Source organism: Asterias amurensis, chromosome 2, assembly GCF_032118995.1.
Source record: "Asterias amurensis chromosome 2, ASM3211899v1".
Classification (NCBI taxonomy): domain Eukaryota; kingdom Metazoa; phylum Echinodermata; class Asteroidea; order Forcipulatida; family Asteriidae; genus Asterias; species Asterias amurensis.
Window position 1 is genome coordinate 17,250,006 of NC_092649.1, and position 21,237 is coordinate 17,271,242.

At 39.6% G+C, this 21,237-nt stretch overlaps 1 protein-coding gene and 1 long non-coding RNA gene across 3 annotated transcripts; both read right to left on the reverse strand.

Annotated features, from left to right (window-relative positions):
* Nucleotides 1–164: 164 nt before the first annotated feature.
* On the reverse strand, nt 165–15,091 carry LOC139949801 (uncharacterized). 2 transcript variants are annotated; one of them, XR_011787580.1, is made up of 6 exons: nt 14,962–15,091; nt 14,100–14,220; nt 13,507–13,618; nt 11,487–11,566; nt 9,098–9,207; nt 165–2,806 (listed from the first exon to the last, which is right to left on the reverse strand). It is a non-coding gene; the product is annotated as an uncharacterized lncRNA (long non-coding RNA). The 2 variants fall into 2 exon arrangements; XR_011787583.1 differs by lacking the exon at nt 14,962–15,091 and adding an exon at nt 14,731–14,772.
* LOC139934080 (snaclec bothroinsularin subunit beta-like) lies at nt 5,796–6,473 on the reverse strand. Its single transcript, XM_071928372.1, has one exon. It carries the CDS (start codon nt 6,471–6,473, stop codon nt 5,796–5,798), a length of 678 nt encoding a protein of 225 aa, XP_071784473.1.
* Nucleotides 15,092–21,237: the final 6,146 nt, after the last annotated feature.

Consider the following 21,237-nt stretch of genomic DNA (forward strand, 5'->3'; position numbering starts at 1 on the left):
CCGCAAATTTGATAAAAACGCAAGACTATAGCCTTGTTGCATTTTACAGCAAAGTTTGATAAATACGCAAGACTATAGCCTTGTTGCATTTTACAACAAAAATTAATATGCGCAAGCCTACAGCCTTGTTGCATTTTACGACAAAATTTGATAAATCAAAACCTATAGCCTTGTTGCATTTTACAACAAAATTTGATAAATACGCAAGCCTATAGCCTTATTGCATTTTACAGCAAAATTTGATAAATACGCAAGCCTATTGACTTGTTGCATTTTACAGCAAAATTTGATAAATATGCAAGCCTATAGCCTTGTTGCATTTTACAACAAAATTTGATAAATACGCAAGCCTATAGCATTGTTCTTTTCTTTTACACATAAAAATAACACTCACAGTTGGTTAAAATAAAATACACATATTAGGCAAAAATATGTAAGCCTTAGCCTTGTTGCATTTTACCGCAAATTTGATAAAAACGCAAGACTATAGCCTTGTTGCATTTTACAGCAAAGTTTGATAAATACGCAAGACTATAGCCTTGTTGCATTTTACAACAAAAATTGATAAATACGCAAGCCTATAGCCTTGTTGCATTTTACGACAAAATTTGATAAATACGCAAGCCTATAGCCTTGTTGCATTTTACAACAAAATTTGATAAATACGCAAGCCTATAGCCTTGTTGCATTTTACAACAAAATTTGATAAAAACGCAAGCCTATAGCCTTGTTGCATTTTACAGCAAAATTTGATAAATACGCAAGCCTATAGCTTTGTTGCATTTAACAGCAAAATTTGATAAATACGCAAGCCTGTAGCCTTGTTGCATTTTACAGCAAAATTTGATAAATACGCAAGCCTTAGCCTTGTTGCATTTTCGACAAAATTTGATACATACGCAAGCCTATAGCTTGTTGCATTTTACAACAAAATTTGATAAATACGCAAGCCTATAGCCTTGTTGCATTTTACAACAAAATTTGATAAATACGCAAGCCTATAGCCTTGTTGCATTTTACAACAAAATTTGATAAAAACGCAAGCCTATAGCCTTGTTGCATTTTACAGCAAAATTTGATAAATACGCAAGCCTATAGCTTTGTTGCATTTAACAGCAAAATTTGATAAATACGCAAGCCTGTAGCCTTGTTGCATTTTACAGCAAATTTTGATAAATACGCAAGCCTTAGCCTTGTTGCATTTTCGACAAAATTTGATACATACGCAAGCCTATAGCTTGTTGCATTTTACAACAAAATTTGATAAATACGCAAGCCTATAGCCTTGTTGCATTTTACAGCAAAGTTTGATAAATACGCAAGCCTATAGCCTTGTTGCATTTAACAGCAAAATTTGATAAATACGCAAGCCTATTGACTTGTTGCATTTTACAGCAAAATTTGATAAATACGCAAGCCTATAGCCTTGTTGCATTTTACAGCAAAGTTTGATAAAAACGCAAGCCTATAGCCTTGTTGCATTTTACAGCAAAGTTTGATAAATACGCAAGCCTATTGACTTGTTTCATTTTACAGCAAAGTTTGATAAATACGCAAGCCTATAGCCTTGTTGCATTTTACAGCAAAGTTTGATAAATACGCAAGCCTATTGACTTGTTTAATTTTACAGCAAAATTTGATAAATACGCAAGCCTATAGCCTTGTTGCTTTTCAGGACAAGTTTGATCATTGCGCAACTATATAGCCTTGTTGCATTTTAGGACAAAATTTGAAATACACACACTCTTACATTTTAAGGCAAAATTTGAGCAAAATTTGATGAATACGCAAGCCTACAGCCTTGTTGCATTTAAGAGCACAATTTGTTAATAAATACCCAAGCCAATAGCCTTGTTGCATTTTAGGGCAAAGTTTGATAAATATGCAAGCCTACAGCTTTTTTGCATTTAAGGGCACAATTTGATAAATACCCAAGCCTATAGCCTTGTTGCATTAGGGCAAAATTTCATAAATCTGCAAGCTGCATTTTAGGGTAAAGTTTGATAATTACCCAAGCCTTGTTGCCTTTTGGGGTAAAAATTTAATAAATCTGCAGGCCTATAGCTTTATTGCATTTTGCGGAAACTTTTGATAATTATGCAAGCCTTGTTGCATTTTAAGGCAAAATTTGAGCAAAATTTGATGAATGAATATGCAAGCCTATATAGCTTTGTGGCATTTTAGGGCAAAATTTGATAAATATGCAAGCCTGTAGCCTTCTTGCAATTTAGGCCAAAAAGAGAAAAAAACGCAAGCCTATATAATAGCCTTGTTGTCTTTTAGGGCAAAATTTGATAAATATCCAAGCCTTGTTGCATTTTACGGCAAAATTTGATAAAAACGCAAGCCTATATTCTTGTTGACTTTTAAGGCAAATTTGATAAATATGCAAGCCTATAGCGATCAGTGGGCTGCCACTAGCAGACCACCAGCGCAAACTTCCGACCGATCCAAGAATGTCCATTGTCACCAGCTGACAGAGGGCCAATGATAGGCAATAGCAGACAACCAATAGCGGAACACCGACACAAACATCTGCCGGCTCGCTGGTGGTACGCTGTCAGAATCCAAGAGAGGGCAGGTCAACGACAAACAGCGGACCATCAGAGGACTGCAACTAGTGGCCCGCCCGCACAAAGGTCCGACAGATCCAGGTGGTTCACCATCAGCAGCCAACAGAGGGCCAATGATAGGCCACAGGGGACCATCAGAGGGCTAACACTAGCGGACGAGCCGTTTTCATGCTAGGTTGACGTCCAGCTACAGCCATGTCCACTTTGTTGAATCTCATTGATACGCTTTCTAGCTGTGTAGAAAACAAGTAAAGATACATAAGAAATTAAAATTACACAAATGGAATATCATCATTAAAGGCACTGTACACGTTTTGTAATTTCCAAAGACCAGCGTTCTCACTTGGTGTGTCCCATCATAACCATAAAATAACAAACCTGTGAAAATTTGGGCTCAATCGGTCATCGAAGTTGCAAGAAAATGATCAAAGAAATAACACCCTTGTTCGACGAATTTGTGTGCTTTTAGATAGGAATAAAAGACTTCTAGCTAGAAGTCTTATATTATTTTAGTGAGAAATAACCTCTTTCTCTAAAACTACGTTACTTCAGAGGGAGTCGTTTGCCAAAATGTTTTATACTATCAACAGCTTTCCAATGCTCGTTACCAAGACAGCTTTTAAGATAATATTTGTTTTGAGTAATTACCAAACGTGTACCTTCCCTTTAAAAAGGCAAGGCACTTTTGTCTATGGTTTATACAAGACCAAGAGCAGGGAAATAGTATGGTAATTGCCCTTGTGTAATTCACTGCCTTTCTGCTGAAGAGATTATAAAGTGAGGTATTGTTAATTTTTATTGAAGATAAAGAATATTATTTTGTTTTACCTTACACCAATGTGTTTTTAATCACTGTATACTCTCTAAATGAAAAAGGGTGAAAAACACCACTCTTTACTTTTCGAGTTGTCCCTCATATGGCTCTTTAAAAAGAGTAGTGTAGTGGTTATTTCACTCTTTTAAAGGGGTTTCACTCTGCAAACTTCAATCTAAATAAGTGGAAAAACACTCGAAAAAGAGTTGACCCTCATATGGCTCTTCAAAGAGTGCTTTTTCACTCTTTTGGCTTCAGAGAGTACTCCATACTTTCTCAAAATTCTGTCTCAAAATTCACAAGCATATATACTCAGGTGGAATTTGAACCCAAATCCTTTGCTATTTCTAGAGCAGATGTCTTACCAAATGGACCACAAGTATGCCTGATAGCTAGAGTCCAGTTCGAATCCTATGTTTTAGCCGCGGGTACTGCCACGATTTAATAGGTATTTAAAAAATTTATTAGATGAAAACGTATTACTGCCAGACTTGTACTGTCATGAGTTACTCGCATCACTGGCCTCACTTTCAGGACCAACTATGCCTTTAAAGGGAAGGTACACATTTGGTAAGTGTCTCACTTGGTGTATCCTAACATAAGCATAAAATAACAAGCCTGTGAAGGTTTGAGCTCAATTGGTCATCAAAGTTGCAAGAAAATGGAGAGAAAAAACACCCTGGTTGGACGAATTTGTGTGCTTTCAGATAGGAATAAAAGACTTCTGGCTAGAAGTCTTTTATTATTCTAGTGAGAAATTACCTCTTTCTCAAAATCTATGGTACTTCAGAGGGAGCCGTTTCTCACAATGTTCTATACTGTCAACAGCTCTCCAATGCTCGTTACCAAGTCAGTTTTTAAGTTAACATTTGTTTTTAGTAATTACCAGACGTGTAACTTCCCTTTAAGGGCATGTACCAGTGAAATTGGTGGTTGACAGTATGAACTCATTATGAACTCTATGTGTCACAAATAAACTGATAACAAGGATAATTTATTGACAGTTAACTAACACTAACAGTCTTATAATAATACCGAAGTCTTATATAGCGCACATATATACCAAACAAGGTACTCAAGGCGCTGAGTATTTATACAAACTTTCAGAAAGACAGGTTATTGCAGTGATGAATTTGAGACCCAACTAGTTAGCACCTTATAAGGGTTCACAAGGTGCTACGGCGATTTAAGCAGCCACAACCAGGAACACCGGGGCAAACCCCTTCTCTTTTCGATTAGTGCACTGGGTTCTTTTACATGCGGTACACAACACATGGGACAAACGGCTTTACATCCTATCCGAAGGACGAAGCAATGGTTAAGTGTCTTGCTCAAGGACACAGTGTCACGGCTGGGGATTCGAACCCACACTCTGCTGATCAGAAACACCAGAGTTTGAATTTGGTGATACTGCTCGGCCACGACACTTCCGTCTTCATGTGTATATTTTAGTAACAGCGATTCTCATGCAAACAATTACAATCAAATCTCAGATGATAATTTTAAAGACCCTTAGTTTAATTTAAATGTGTGACCAGTGTGATTATTACAAAGGCTGAAAGTTCACATGCAATAATGAGCCCCTTGCTGACTTCACACCCTCAAACAGCGCCCTCACTGAGGCAAAAGGAGGTCGATCATTGGATAGTTGTTTTCGACTCGAAAAACGTGTGCGGGACCTCAGCTTACTTAAGCGGTGCCCATTACAAAAAGGGCTATAAATGGTAAATTTATCTTTACAAAATGTTTACATTTTTTATCAGCAACGATTGGAACTAATTTAAGGCACAATATTCTTAAGTCAATTATGATAGTTACAGAGTTCTCAAAATACATGACAAAAGAGGAGTGGTAAATAGGCTCCGCCCACCACGACTGACCACACCCAATATTTGCATCAGCAACTAGGCTGGTGGTAATCCGAACCAACAGAAATCAAGCAATCACAATGTTTCTCCTTTCCGGTTTTGAATAAGAAATTACAAGGTCTGAGTTGAGACTCAAGCAAGGTTATCCTGTCACAAATAAATGAGTTTATCTAGCTGCCCACTTTACCAAAGTCTTCAAATAGTGGGTTCCACAAACAATTGTCTATATCTAGCATTACAGCGTAACCGTCAACCACTTCACCAAAACAGACACAGTAGTGATGCGAAACTAAAGGTGATGAGGTATATGCTTCACTATTCACAGAGTTTAAAAGGTGCAACAAATAAATTTTTGACACAGATATTTACAGGTGATCTGTCTTCCAAACCCACTCAGAAGGGACAAGTAACTTCACTGAATGACTCTGTGAATACAGATGACCTACATTGTTGTTGAAAAAATACGCATCTTTCACAAAGAAAGTCCTTAAAGTCCGACTGAAACCTCAGTCATGTCCTTTTATACTTGTGTTGATCATTTTACAGTTCAAAGAAGGAGCAGCCCGTCATGTTCTTGAAATCAGTGATGTCAGCCTCCATGCGGGATGCGTCATTAAGCTGACATATCTTACCCTGCTGCCAGAGATTGAAGGAGTGGCATCGAGGCTCCGCCCAGCACGCCTGACCACACCCAATGACTCCCTTGGTTGTCAGGTTCTTGATGTCATGGTTGAGCAGACACTGCGGTGTGAAGCGACCGTCAACGTCAGCTGTCAGACAGTACATGGGAGGAGGGACGCGCATCTCACAAGCAGCGAAAAAGGGATGATTACAGGAATCATCTCCCCATTTACCATTGTGGTTTGATTGCATTCTGATGCAGTCCTGGCCCTCATCGCGATAAGTGTTTTTCCGCCAACTAGTGTAGTTGGAGTCAACTTTCTTACCAGGACATGACAGTTGTCCAGGATTCGTCAGATCTTTCTTACACCCAATCCAAAGTTGAAAGTCATCTTCTTCAATCAGACCATTTTGTATCCCCTGTGTTTTCATTTCTAGCCAGATAAAATCTTGTTCCTTTTGTGATTCAGGCATAGCTATGACGCTTCCAGGACGATCGCAAATACTGAACGCATTGGTCCAAGTCATCTTCTCAGGCAGTAAGATGTAGCAGGAGTCTTGCCAAGTCACCCAGCTGGGAGGACACATGGCCCGCATCCCCACAAAGAAAACAGCGACAAGTAAACAGAAAGATTTGTTCTTGCAAGCTGTATATACCAACATACTGGTAATAATAATAGCTGTTGACCCAACTCCTGCGCAAATAAATGAGAAGTCAGAAGCTCTTGTTCCTACGGTCTTGGATTGAATAAAAGTTCAGCCTAAATTTTAGCTCAAGATGTCTGGTCACATTTGAAAACTGTGTGCTGGATAGATCGCTATATGGCAGTTGAATCAACCACTGACTTCACTGCAAATGAAACTGTTAGGCGCCAAGATGCATCTTATAAATGGTGGCTCAATAGGAGCTACTATGCCCGTATACAGTTTTTATTGGTAATTTCCATTTTCAGTTTGAGCATTATGACACCATTTAATAATTGACTGAGCTTTGGATTCATCATAGGCTTTGTTTATTAAGTTGTTGCTAAGCAATACTTATTGAGCGGCCTGCCTCTGGAAAGCTGAATAAACTCTAACAGTCACCAAGTTTCCAATTATGTTGGTTCAATAATAAGGGAATAAATGATTGGAAGCATCACCTTTTGAAAGGCCTTGTCTCTGGGAAGCTGAAAAAATTCTTAAAGTGGTCAAGAATCAAATTATGTTGGCTTAATACTAAGGGTATAAAAGGATAGTGACGAGTTCTTAAACAGCCGTTTAAATCGAGCAGGGCTAAGGGCCTTTAGCAGACGGCCACGACCCTGCATATCAAATATAAGATGGTAATTTTATGACCTTTGAAAACTGATGAAGTTTCATTAATGAGAGATCAGTGCAATTATAACAATGGCTTAAAATTCATGTGTAATAATAGGCCCCCTCCACATGAAATCACACCCTCAAAATAGCTCCTCACTTAGGCAAAAGGTGGCAGATCATTGATAGATAGATGTTCTCAGTGCGTAAAAACGTCATGTCACCTCAGCTTACTAGCAGTGTTGCCTATGATAAAAGGGCTATAATGATAAATTTATTTTTTAAAATATATTTATCAGCAACGATTAGAACAAAGCGCATTTTGTACAAATTTGCTAATTTATGGTATTTTTTTATCTGTAGTATTGTTTATCCGTAGTCGTTGCTAAGTAACAGGTTGACACTATCAGTCTGCTTCAGCCAATCATACTTAAAATGTAGAAAAAGAACTCAAACTCCATTCTGATGTCAAGTTTAGAGATAATACCAATGACAAAGTTGTGTAGTGGCTTCATTTAAACAGTTACAGTTTAACAAAGAGGAACAATTAACAATGTTCTGTGAATGATGATAGTTATAGAATTATCAAAATACAAGACAAATGAGGAGTGGTTAATAGGCTCCGCCCACCACGACTGACCACACCCAATGTTTGCATTGACCACTAGACTGGTGGTAACCTGAACCAACAGAAATCAAGCAATCACAATGTTTCTCCTTTCCGGTTTTGAACAGGAATTTACAAGATCCGAGTTTAGACCCAATGTAGTCATGTCACAATCAAATGAGTACATCTAGCTGCCCACTTTACCAAAGTCTTCAAAATGTGGGTTCCACAAATAGATGTCAATATCTAGCATAACGCCATAAACGTTGACCACTTCACCAAAACAGACAGTGGTGATGAGAAACTAAAGGTGATGAGGTAAGACGTTTTGAACTGTCTTCCAAACCCACTCAGAAGGAACACTTTACTGAATGCCTCTGTGTTACAGATGATCTACATTGTTTTTGAAAGTTTTCACAAAGCAAGTCCTTAAAGTCGAACTTAATTCAGCCATATCCATTCATACTTGCGTTGATCATTTTACAGTTCTAAGAAGGAGCAACCCTTCAAGTCTTTGAAATCAGTGACGTCAGCCTCCAGGCGGGATGCGTCATTAAGGACACAAGGCCCGCATCCCCACAAAGAAAACAGCGACAAGTATAAAGAAAGATTTGTTCTTGTAAGCGGTAAATACCAACATACTGGTTATAACAACAATTGAACCAAGTCCTGTACAAATAAATGAAAAGTCAGAAGCTCTGGTTCCAACGGTCTTGAATTGAAGCAAAGTTCACCCTGAATTTTAGCTCAAGATGTCTGGTCACATTTGAAAACTGTGTGCTGGATAGATCGCTACATGGTGGTTGAATCAACCACTGACTTCACTGCATAACTGTTAGGCGCCAAGGTGCATCTTATAAATGGTGGGGGACACTGCCAATATAGGGCTAGATAGCTCAGTTGGTAGAGCGCCGGCACGTTTATCCGGAGGTTGTTGGTTCGAATCCCACTCTAGTCAATTCTTTGTTCAACCCCAAAATCATTTCCAAAATTTACCCAGTCAGTTTCCCTTGTGGTTTATATTGACATCTGAAACAAAAAGTTGCATCCCCTTAAGGTGATCCCCTGGCTGCCGCTTCCCAGGTTGTATCGTAATTTGGGTGTGATCCCTGGCTACACGGCAGTTAATGGTTGTATGGCTTCTGACTGGCACCCCCCAACAAAGATATTGACAAAATAGGGACACCGCCAATATAGGGCTAGCTAGCTCAGTTGGCAGAGCGCCGGCACGTTAATCCGGAGGTCATTGGTTCGAATCCCACTCTAGTCAATTCTTTGTTCAACCCCAAAATCACTCTTTATGAGTTTCAGTTACCTTTTAAAAGAGGGATGAGTTCTTGCAGACCAGACTCCTTGTGCTCTCATGCTGCTATAAGGGTCAGACATCTTCTTGTTCATAAGGGGGCGTTTGGAAGGCCGCCCTCACTGTGTATGCAAACAAACAAAAAATATTCTCCAAATAACATTAATCAATCATGAAAATACAAACGCCATTTTGAAATTATTGTTTTCCTGCGTTTGAGGTCATGCTTAACCTTGGCATCCTACATTTTAACAAGTGAACAGGTTGAGTAGAACTATTTGTTAATAACATAACAACACGTGCCCCCTGGATGTGCCCCCCTGGATGTGCCCCCTGGATGTGCCCCTTGGATGTGCCCCCTGGGTGTGCCCCCTGGATAAGCCCCCCTCAATGTGCCCCTTGGATGTGCCCCCTGGATGTGCCCCTTGGATGGGCCCCCCTGGATGTGCCCCCTGGATGTGCCCCTTGGATGGGCCCCCTGGATGTGCCCCCTGGATGTGCCCCTTGGATGTGCCCCCTGGATGTGCCCCCTGGATGTGCCCCCTGGATGTGCCCCCTGGGTGTGCCCCCTGGATGTGCCCCTGGATGTGCCCCTTGGATGTGCCCCCTGGGTGTGCCCCCTGGATAAGCCCCCTCAATGTGCCCCTTGGATGGGCCCCCTGGATGTGCCCCCTGGATGTGCCCCTTGGATGTGCCCCTTGGATGGGCCCCCTGGATGTGCCCCCTGGATGTGCCCCTTGGATGTGCCCCCTGGATGTTCCCCCTGGATGTGCCCCTTGGATGTGCCCCCTGGGTGTGCCCCCTGGATAAGCCCCCTCAATGTGCCCCTTGGATGTGCCCCCTGGATGTGCCCCTTGGATGGGCCCCCTGGATGTGCCCCCTGGATGTGCCCCTTGGATGTGCCCCCTGGATGTGCCCCCTGGATGTGCCCCCTGGATAAGCCCCCTGGATGTGCCCCCGGATATGAGCCTGAATTGCGCGAACAAGGTAAATGTTTTCTAGTTCTGCTTCAAATCTTAATCGACTTCTTATCTTGCAGAAACGAGCTCTTCATATTATGAATTTTGCAGATTTTTATGCACATTCAGACCCCATTTTCATCAAATATAACACTTTGAAAGTGATGGGTATTTATCGCCTACAGCTCGAGTCCCTGATACATCGGCTGTCATGCAAAAACATTGACTCCTGCAATTAAATTCATTTTTTCTTTAAGTTCAGATGTTAATTCTCATTCTACACGCCAAGCTTCTAAATTTCATATTCCTTACACTCATACTTCCCTCGCTCATGAAACTATTAAACATGAGGGACCCATGCTGTGAAATGAACACCTAAGAGTTTCCTATCTATCTTTAACCGTGTCTTTAAATCGGACACAATGGAATCTTATTTAGATGAGTGAACAGATATGTATGAATTTACCATGTACTTATTTTCTAAAGATGTACAGTACTGACCGGGAATGGGTGGTCCCCTCCACCAGGGATCCTCGCCCACATTTCCCGCCCTTTCCCTTGGGGGTATTCTCTGTGTGTGTGATCATTCAGTTTCAGTCGGTACTTAAAGACACTGGACACTATTGGTAATTGTCAAAGACCAGTCTTCTCACTAGGTGTATCTCAACATATGCATAAAATAGCAAACCTGTGAAAATTGGCCGTCGTAGTTTAGAGATAATAATGAAAGAAAAAAAACCCTTGTCATACGAAGTTGTGTGCTTTCAGATGTTTGATTTCGAGACCTCAAAATCTAATGAGGTCTTGAAATCAAATTCGTGTAAAATTACTTCTTTCTTGAAAACTATGTTAGTTACTTCAGAGGGAGCAGTTTCTCACAATGTTTTATACTATCAACATCTCTCCATTAGGCCTACTCGTTACGAAGTAAGGTTTTATGCTTATAATTATTTTGAGTAATTACCAATAGTGTCCACTGCTTTTAACAAGCAGACCTGCAAGGCTGTTTTTTTTCCAGTGTTTTTTTTGTGTCCTTCGTCTGTTGTTAAGTGTTTACTTAAATGTCTTATTGAGTTTAAATGCATGTGCATTGAGATATATATTTTTACTATTTTTGTTTGCTTCTAAAATGGATCCCTCTGCGGTCTCATATTTATTTTCATCTTGATATATCTTTACTGTACTGTATTCTTTAAACTGATCGCTCTTGAGTGATAATGTATTTTATTTGTTGATACTGTTGAAAATAAAATGAACCTTGAACCTCGAACGAGCATACCCAGTATATTTTGATTCCTATGTTATTAAAGGACTAACTGAAATACTATAATTTTAATTAGCATCACCATTTACTGCTGTTGAAGTGAGCAGAGCTGATATTGAGATACTGATTGGTTATCTCAGAAAATACACTGATAGTGGCAGAATTTTAATGAATTTACCTGTTCAAATGCCAGGTTGTTGTCCACTGCACATCATTCACCATTACCAGTGCTGGATCTCATTAGATAAGGTTGACTGGCTGTGTACAAGAAAAAGAACATAATTTATTTAGGGCCTGGAATTTCAGCTTTAATTGGGAGCAAGGCTACTTTCGTCTTGCAAATATCATCATTTCCATCATACAATCAGAAAGTCTATGGAAAGCATTTGAAAAGCCACCAATGGCAGAAGAGGCTGAGGCCACTGTATTGTTCCCTGGCCATTAAGGCAGTGTTAACTAATGGTAATTTCTCAAAACAATTTTTAGTCCAAAGCTTACTTGGTAACGAGTAATGGAGAGCTGTTGATAGTGTAAAACATTGTGAGAAACAGCTCCCTCTGAAGTAACGTAGTTTTCGAAAAAGAAGTAATTTTCCACGAATTAATTTCGAGACCTCAGTATTAGATTTTGAGTTCTCGAAATCAATCATCTGAAAGCACACAACTTCATGTGACAAGGGTGTTTATTCTGTCATTATTATCGAACGATCAATTGAGCTCAAATTTTCACAGGTTTGTTGTTTTATCGAGATACACCAAGTGAGGAGACTGGTCTTTGACAAAATACCAATAGTGTCCAGTGTCTTTAAGCACATAAACTAGCTAAGCAAAACATTATGCTTGCCAGACTTAGGTAACCAGCCAAAAAATACCAAATTAAAAGAGCTTTGTGAATCCACCGATCCTGCTTATTTTGCTTAGCAGAACATTTTTTCTTATCATTCTTAAGCAGTTCAATGAACGTTGGTACTTCAACTCTTTCGGAAGATTTGCCTTGTTTACTTTCAGTAATAATCTATAAATATGTACAATGGATTTTTGACAATGGACAAGGAGCTGGTGCTCGTACAGTTGATGCACTTTTTAAAAACAAAGCAAAAGAGGGTCATGCTGTTTCATCAAGGCAAATGTGTAAATATTTGAGGAAGAGGAAGACACTCAATTGCAGAAAAAGAAAAAGAAAAAAAAAAAACATGTTTGTCATGTCTTCGTGTAAACTAAACATTGCGCTATCCCGCCAACGCCCGCACAACATAGCAGTGTGCAGCACTTACACGCATAGATGATCGGCCTATACACCAACAGGGCCCAAATTTCATAGCGCTGCTTAACGGTAAGCAAATTTTTGTGCTTACTGTCACAGAAAAATTTGCTAAGGTGCAAGCGTATTTCACAAGTTAGCAGAAACATTGGGTGGCCATATTGCGCGTTTACCATGGATTTGCATTTTGACGTCATTTGTTTGTGAACGGTAAGCAGCGCAAGGTTAGCATGCCTTTTCGTGTGCTTTTTGTTAGCAGCGCTATAAAATGGAAATCACACAGTAAGCATATAATTGGCCGCTAAGCAGCGCTATGAAATTGGGCCCAGGTGATGGCAGGATGATCCAGCCAAAGCCTTAGATGCCCAAATTGAGACACAGCTGGCCTTAGTGACACTTTTTTTAAAATGAAAGCATACTAGTTTACTAATTGTAAAGGGAATCTTCCAATCTTTAAAGCCATTGGACACTTTCGGTAAACAGTATTGCCAAGGTCCACACTTCGTGTATCACAACTTCTATAAAAAATAACAAACCTGTGAAAATTTAGGCTCAATCGGTCATCGGAGTCGGGAGAAAATAACGATAAAACCCACCCATGTTTCCGCCGTGTCATGACATGTGTTTAAAATAAATCCGTAATTCTCGATATCGAGAATTGATATTGTTGTAATGTTTTCTCAAAAAGTAAAGCATTTCATGAAATCGAATTTCAAGAGAAGTCTTACCCAAGTTATTTGTAAATCTGTAAACTTTTTTTTTTTTTCTGTACCGAAAGTGTCCAATGGCTCTAACTGAACAATTTGAAATACATGAAGGCAATGACTAATTCTATAGGGCCATGGAGGTGTTGGCCTCTGTGAAATACCAGACCTAAAGAAATCAATAAGAGAATATGATTTAATTGCTTTACTGTTTTAAATGAGTTTCAGTTTAACCTTGTAAAGAAGAGATGATATCTGGCAGATCAGACTCCTTGTGTTTCAGAAATGAAGGTCACAATCTTCTTGTTGATAAGCAGATCCTTTTTTGGAGATGGCAACCCTCTCACTGTGTAAATGCAAACCAAATACAAAATAAGAGATTTCAAATAATAATTAAAACCAATCATGAAAATACACACTCTATTTTGAAATAGTTGTTTTTCGCTTTGTTAGTCAAATTATTGATAATAAATTTTGTTTATACCTGTATTGTCTGGTGATCTGGACTCAAACTCAGCCATACCCAAAGTGGTACGACATGCACACCTTTTTTCCATTAATTAATGAAAATGAAACAGTGAGTGTTATGTGTCCTATTCCTGAATGACTGACACATGTATTGTAGTACATTTCTAACATTTATTGTAAAACTTCATTGCTCCAAACTTAAAACAACTCTGACTCACAATTTAACTCTCATAACAAGTTACAGCATTGTGAAATCACTTTAGTGATTGTAAAAAACTAAACTTGTGAAATGGACCCCTAAGTATCAATAAATAGATTGTTAATTAATGTGATTTGTTTGACTGTTTTAGTTCAGTTACCTTTAACAGATACAAGTTCTTGCAGATACCATACTCATTGAGTTGTCAGGATCCCAGGAAGCTGTTAAGGTCAGACATCTAAAGTACGTGTCGATGATGGAAACCGCTTTAGAGATTGCAACTGTGCAAAATTAAATAAAATGAAAATGAAGTACAAAATTATCATGGCTGGACAAGGTTGATTCAGAAGAGGGCGTAGTTGCGATAACGTACGCAGTCGGCAGGAGGATTACGTTATCGCAACTAAAGAGGGCGCAATCAGGAATTTTGTACACAGTTCGTCGCATGGCCGGATAACTTTCCGTATGGCGCCATCACTTTTTCACTAATTTTTATAAAAAGGGATATCTCATGGAGGTAAATTATATACTATATTGTTTCATATCGAATGAAAAAATAGTTTCCTGAAAAACATTACTCAATCAAACAATTGTTTTTAAATTTTACTATTTAGAGAAGTTGTATTTTCATTTTATTTTAAGAGTAAGACTATTTCAGGTTTTTACACTGGATCCACTAGCACTAGGTCAATTCATATTCTACATTCTTTGCTTAATAAGCTACACAATCAAGCTTACTTAAGGCTCCATAAATGTCACAGAATATACATCAAACCATATTAAATGCTCACATATCAGTCATCCAGCGCGACGGTAGGCCATTTTTAAAGAACACCGCGTGACAGCAGCAACACCAGTCGGGCACCCCGACTCATATAGTAAGTATCTCTAGCATGAGCGATAATCGGTACCTGATTTTTTTCTATGGTTCCATGCAAGCACATGTGTTTGTTGTGAAAAGCAAGAGTCAATAAAGATTGCCATAAGTGCACCATTTACCCTTTAAAGCATAATGGACCTACTAGTTTCGTTGCTGTGCCAAAGCACGAGTTTATACGGAGATGAGAGTATCCCATTCTGTCTTCTTTGGCGCCCCAGATGGTTCGAATCTTACCGAGGACCGCCAACAATTTGAGTGGGTTTTGTAACTTGACCGATCCGAGATGGCATGGGCTTCTAGAGCCTCCAGAGGGCCTCCTCCATGCGATTGGAAGGCGAATTAATTAATGTGCAAAAGTTACCCATGCATGGGTAACTTTTGCAATACCTATCTATACCTCCAATGTGTTCAAGCAGCATTATTTGATTAAGGGTGGGAATACATAAAATACAGCATGTGCACTTGAAGTTCATTTCTGGGGTAGGCCCATACGCCCCCCCCCCCAACTCAGTGTCTAGACGTGTTATGCGATTCCTATGAATTCTTTGCAGGAGGGGGAACAGTATACAATACAGATATTTCCTCATCAGTTCAATAAAGGAAATTCGTAACATTCAACAAGATGACATGGAAAACATACAATGAGAGGGAAATAAGGCGTGTGTTAATAAAATAAAGAAAAGAGCAAAAAAGGGGGGTATATGTCCGCCGATTGGATGGTCCACCATAATAAATGCAAAATATTAACATGGTCCGGAGGAGGATGATTCAAAACAGGGCGCTCAATACTTAGAAGAAGATTGTATACAGTTTGTCATTGGGGGACCGAATCTCTGGGGGGGGGGGGGGGGGGAAGGGGTACACAGAATCTCTGTCAGGAGATCCTCTATGCCCCCCCCCCCCCCCGGAGATTCGTCCCCCGTCCCGTGCTGCGAACTGTGTACAAACTACTTCTGATTGCGCCCTCTTTTGAAACATCCTTCTGCAGCTCACGCTTATTTTTTCCATGGGGGGGGGGAGAATCTCCGGCGGACCGGTTTCCATGGGACACTGGAACTGGGCACGTTTTGTAATTATTGTCAGTGTTCTCACTTGGTGTAGGCCTATCCCAACAGAAAATCTGATGTCAAAATTTGCGGCTCAACTGGTCATCGAAGTTGCAAGAAAAATAATGTCGCTTAATATGAAGGAAAAAACATTGCAAACCAAATCTGTGCTTTTCAGACGCATGAGAATGGCTTTATGTCTTTCTCAGATTCAAACATTTTAGTAAGAAATTACCTCTTTCTCAAAAACTACGTTACTTCACAGCATGGAGGAACAGGGAGTCATTATTTTATCAAAAGATTAAACCAACAAGTCCCCTTTGCTAATACATATTTTGAGTAATTATTGCCAAACGTGTCCAGCAGAAAGTAGGCTATTAATTTGTTGGTTCGTGTGTATGGTGGGGAGGGGGCAAACCCTGCCACATCGGGCAAGGTATTGAGGTTCGAATAGAAGGGATGCCCCTGGGATTGTTTACGGTACCTCCCATTGTTCACACCCCATGAGTCATAGCAATTGAAGACGTTTACTCCTAGGCTACCCATCAAAAGGCTGCGGTGAACGCAAGGGAATGCCCAGCCGGTCGTAGCTTTGACTCTTCATTTTTCTTTCAGCAGTTAATTTGCACATCAATACCAAACTCTAAAACCTTCCATTCCTATACAACTCTAATTATTTTCTTTTTCATTATGACCTGACGGCATGGTTATGGGAGATCTTAATTCATCCGCAAGAACACAAGACGAGATAACAAGCGCAGTGTTGTTGTTGCTGTGACCATGTGACAATTTAGGTTGACTCTGCTATGGTCGAAACACGGGACCCTTTATAGTTGCAATTAAGTTGATTACAAAAACTGTGACCACACAAGGAAAGATATCGCCTATAAACACAGTAGCGTTATAATTATATCATAAACTTATAAGTTTTGAACAGGCCAGAATCATTTTCTTTTCTTTTCACACTACTCTACCGGTCCATTGTTAAAACTCAATCAGGGTATCCTGTTTCATAAGTCCAATCGTACCATTGAGTGAGGTTCGCCGCGTTATAAACGGCGGCTTTAATGTGAGCCGACTCGGCATTGTTTGAGAAGTAATCACAGACTGTAACAAAAGGTAATCAAACTTGATGGCGTTATCAAAGGGGAGGTTTTATTATCTGTCGGTGCTTTTACATGGCCCTGTTTTATATGAAGCACAGATTGGTGCTAGATTTATTGAACTGACTGGTCTGTTAAGGTCGTTGACCGAATGGTCACTGATTCACCCTACGAAAAACCTAAGTAAGCACCATGACAGTCGGGTTTCCATGTGTGCTTATTAATTTATATATATTGCCTACCTAAATAAGTATTAGCTCTCATGCAAGAAGGGGTGACAATAGTTCGCCGCTCAAGCCTGTTTTTATGGTCACTTTGGGCAAAGTATATCTTTGGTTTTCGGAACAGTTCGATTGTTTTAATCATCGTGGATGTATACAATACAACTAACGTGTGCACATGTTTCTTTAAAAAGGTGTTCACTTTGAGACATCGCTGTAAAAACCGGAGCGGTTTGTCCGTGCTTGAATAACAATCTGCAATTGGAATACATAATCTGTGAAACGTTACTGACAGTAACGTGTGTCAGATTCAAATTTGGGGGCATGGCAACTTTTTACATAACAAATTACTGTGAAGTGAAATGTTTCTTAAATTGCTTTTATACTTATGGAAGCTGTTGTTGTGTATGCTTCTAACCAAAAGTTTTTATTGCCATTCATTTCAAGAGTGATTATTAAAGACCCTGGGGTGGATTTCACAAAGGTAGTCCTAACTTAGGACTAGTCCTAAGCAATGCTAAGAGATAGCACTGGTCCTAAGTTAGGACCAGTAACTCATCCTAACTTAGAACTGGTCCTATCTCTTAGCATTGTCTAGGACTAGTCCTAAGTTAGGACTACCTTTGTGAAATCCACCCCTGGACACTATTGGTAATTGTCAACGACCAGTCTTCCCACTTGGTGTATCTCAACTATGCACAAAATAACAAACCTGTGAAAATTTGAGCTCATTGGTCGGAAGTTGCGAGATATAAATAAAATAAAAAACACCCTTGTCACACGAAGTTGTGTGCAACAGCTCTCCACACTCGTAAGAAGTAAGTTTTTATGCTAATAATTATTTTTGAGTAATTACCAACAGTGTCCACTGCCTTTAAACCATGGAGGTAGAAACTTCATCCCCTTCACGGGAAGAAGAATTTATGCGACAAAAATCTCGTATTCATTATACAACACTACAATAATACAGGGCGTAAAAGCGAACACAGGCGTAGAAATTATGGTGTTTTTAAGAACACCAAAAAACAGGGCTGGAACAAACTTACGGATTGCTTTTCGCCGAAGGTTCAAATATAGAATATTCTTTTTAGTAAAATCCTAAACCCTGAAATGTTTTCCAAGAAATAGTGCTTCGCGGTGGCCATCAGCAGACGCAATAATTTGCAGATTTGACCCATGGAGGTTGCCAATTCTTAGTGGCATATTCGTTAACAAAATATCATACCTCGGCGAAAAACGTTTAGCTTTTGCGAACACGAAGTAATAAAGGTCGTTTGCCTCATTTGACTTTTAATTTCGACTGTCATGAGTAAAATGGCAGCAAATGTTGCTTAAAGGCAGTGATGGACACTATTGGTAATTACTCAAAATAATTATTAGCATAAACCTTTCTTGGTAACGTGTAAGGGGATAGGTTGATGGTATAAAACATTGTGAGAAACAGCTCCCTCTGAAGTGCCATAGTTTTCGAGAAAGAAGTAATTTTCCACGAATTTGATTTCGAGACCTCAAGTTTAGAATTTGAGGTCTCGAAATCAACCATCTAAACGCACACAACTGCGTGTGACAAGGGTGTTTCTTCTTTCATTATTATTTCGCAAGTCCGATGACCGATTGAGCTCAAATTTTCACAGGTTTGTTATTTTATGCATATGTTTAGATACACCAAGTGAGAAGAATGGTCTTTGACAATTACCTATAGTGTCCACTGCCTTTAATGGCCCCAGCAGGTTTGGTCTTTCTAAAAGGCATGTCTAAATAAAACAAATACAATTGTTCTCTGTTTCGCAAATTGGCTGGTTGGTTATTAATAGATAACCCCCTGAATACAAACCACATTTTTTATATGATTTCTAAAATGGCTGCAGTTCGAACTGGTTGTGAATTTGAGCATGGAGTTCTACCTCCATGATTTGAGCTTATGGCAGTTCTACCCAAAATAGCACAACCTACAAAAGCTGAAAGAAAGCTTTCACAGTCAGTACGCACCACCCAATTGTACAGAGTTAGTCGTATAGGACCATACCCCCCTTTGATGAAAACACCCAAGCAGATGCGGCAAGCATGAAGGAGGCAGCACGCGCGCGGTGAACCCTTTACCCGGACAAATCAATTAAGACATCAGTGGAACCGCAACGTATGCTCCTTACACATGTACACACCGAACCAGCCAACCGCGAACCATCTTGTAAAGGTGGGCAAACTTCTTGGGTTAGAACCAATCTGTAAACCCGTACTAAGCATCTGAGGGTGTTAAGCCAATTTATGGCACCATTGTCTTGAAGGGTTGCCGGGAAAACACCCTTGGATGCAGCCACAAAGTGGGTCCTAAAAGTTGGTCAATTTGTTTTAGCGGAACGGGCGTCAAAGGACTGGGTGACAAAAAAGTTTTAAAAAGCTGCTTGTATGCAGAAAATATTGCTTAACTATACTGCTCGGCAGAAATGAGCAAGTTACAAGTTACACATTGTACAGCCCCATGCAGGTTGGCTGGTAACCTTAATCTGGTAAGCACATTTTTTTGTGCTTAGCAAACTATTTGAAACTGGGATCTAGCCTTAAACTCAGTCAATCTGTTTGAAGCCACATATCAAAAAATGCACATTTTCAAGTTGATACATATTGGTCTCGAAAAGAACATTAAAAATGTGTATCTGCCTTGATCAACAAAGACAAATTGATAGCGGCAGTTAAGTCTGCAATGGACTGGAGGTGGGACAGTGATGAGGCTTGTAGGGTCACGATTTAGCCTACTTGTGATTTTCTTAGTTTTCAGAAAACCAAAGTCAGAAACTGTGTAAGGATATTCACCCTCTGTCCCCTCTGTCCCCATTCAAGTACAACCTGAATGGTACTGCGTGTAGCATGACCCCGGCTCCAGATATATATGCATGCGTAAAACTCATAATTTTATGAAGATCAACAATTCCGAGAAATACTTGACGATTCGAGAATGTACACCTCGGGATCACATTAAAAGGGGCACATTGCATTCACACGTTCTAAAAATATTCTATTTGGAATCGCTCCTTTTACTTTTTCAGATTTTGTAAATAGTGAGTAGTGATTACAAAAGCATTTATTTGCCGTTTGTAATACAACCAGTGGAGCACTCGCTCGGCCATTTTAACCTTGGAGACAACAATTTGGCTCTACAAAATAGTGGATTCAGTTAAATGGAATTACACCAAACAAGGGATAATTATCTGAATATTTGAATTCTACTTTAAAAGGTATCTGTCCAACCATATACTGATTTCAAAATGATCGCTTTGGGCTTTTTATGTAAAACAATTTGCCTCGTAAATTCCAGGTCATTCCCTGACCCGGTAGCCATCACTGCTAAGGCTAGTTATACATTTTGTGTCATAATGTCAACAAATATTCAAGAGACAAAAAATAACAACTGCAGTTCAAGTTTTGAGATGTGTCCTCTTTCTTCAAAAATGTACAAACTTCCATTGTAAACTTCCGTTGAGCTGTGTACAAATCGTGCCTGCATGAAGTCCAGGCTATTGCTCTTTTGTAAATATTTCTATGACGTCACAGATAATATCATAATATGTGAGAGAGCAGGGGTTTTCCCGCATATTTCCGGGCTCCAATGTTCCATGTTGAAATGGAGACTGACCAGTACACAGGACTCCCGGTCAATTGTGTGTTTTGACGGGTCCTGCTGACCAAGAAAAGTGTAGGCCCCCTTCCTTAGGCAACCACTTCCTGATCGGTCAAATTACGACCGAACTGTTGCACATAGATTTTGGCCGGTGGTAATTTATCGGTAATTTTTTAAGGGTATTTCCGATATTTTGGAATGTTCATAATTTGTTTCACACGCGCTATCTAGTGGTCAACTCAGTACTGGTCATTCCACGAATATTTGAACAAATGCCTTCTCTATCATAATCAATTACATCCTAACTTGTCCCAGTGCTTAAAGGCAGTGGACACTATTGGTAATTACTCAAGATAATTATAAACGTAAAACCTCACGTGCTAACGAGTAATGGTGAGAGGTTGATAGTATAAAACATTGTGAGAAACAGCT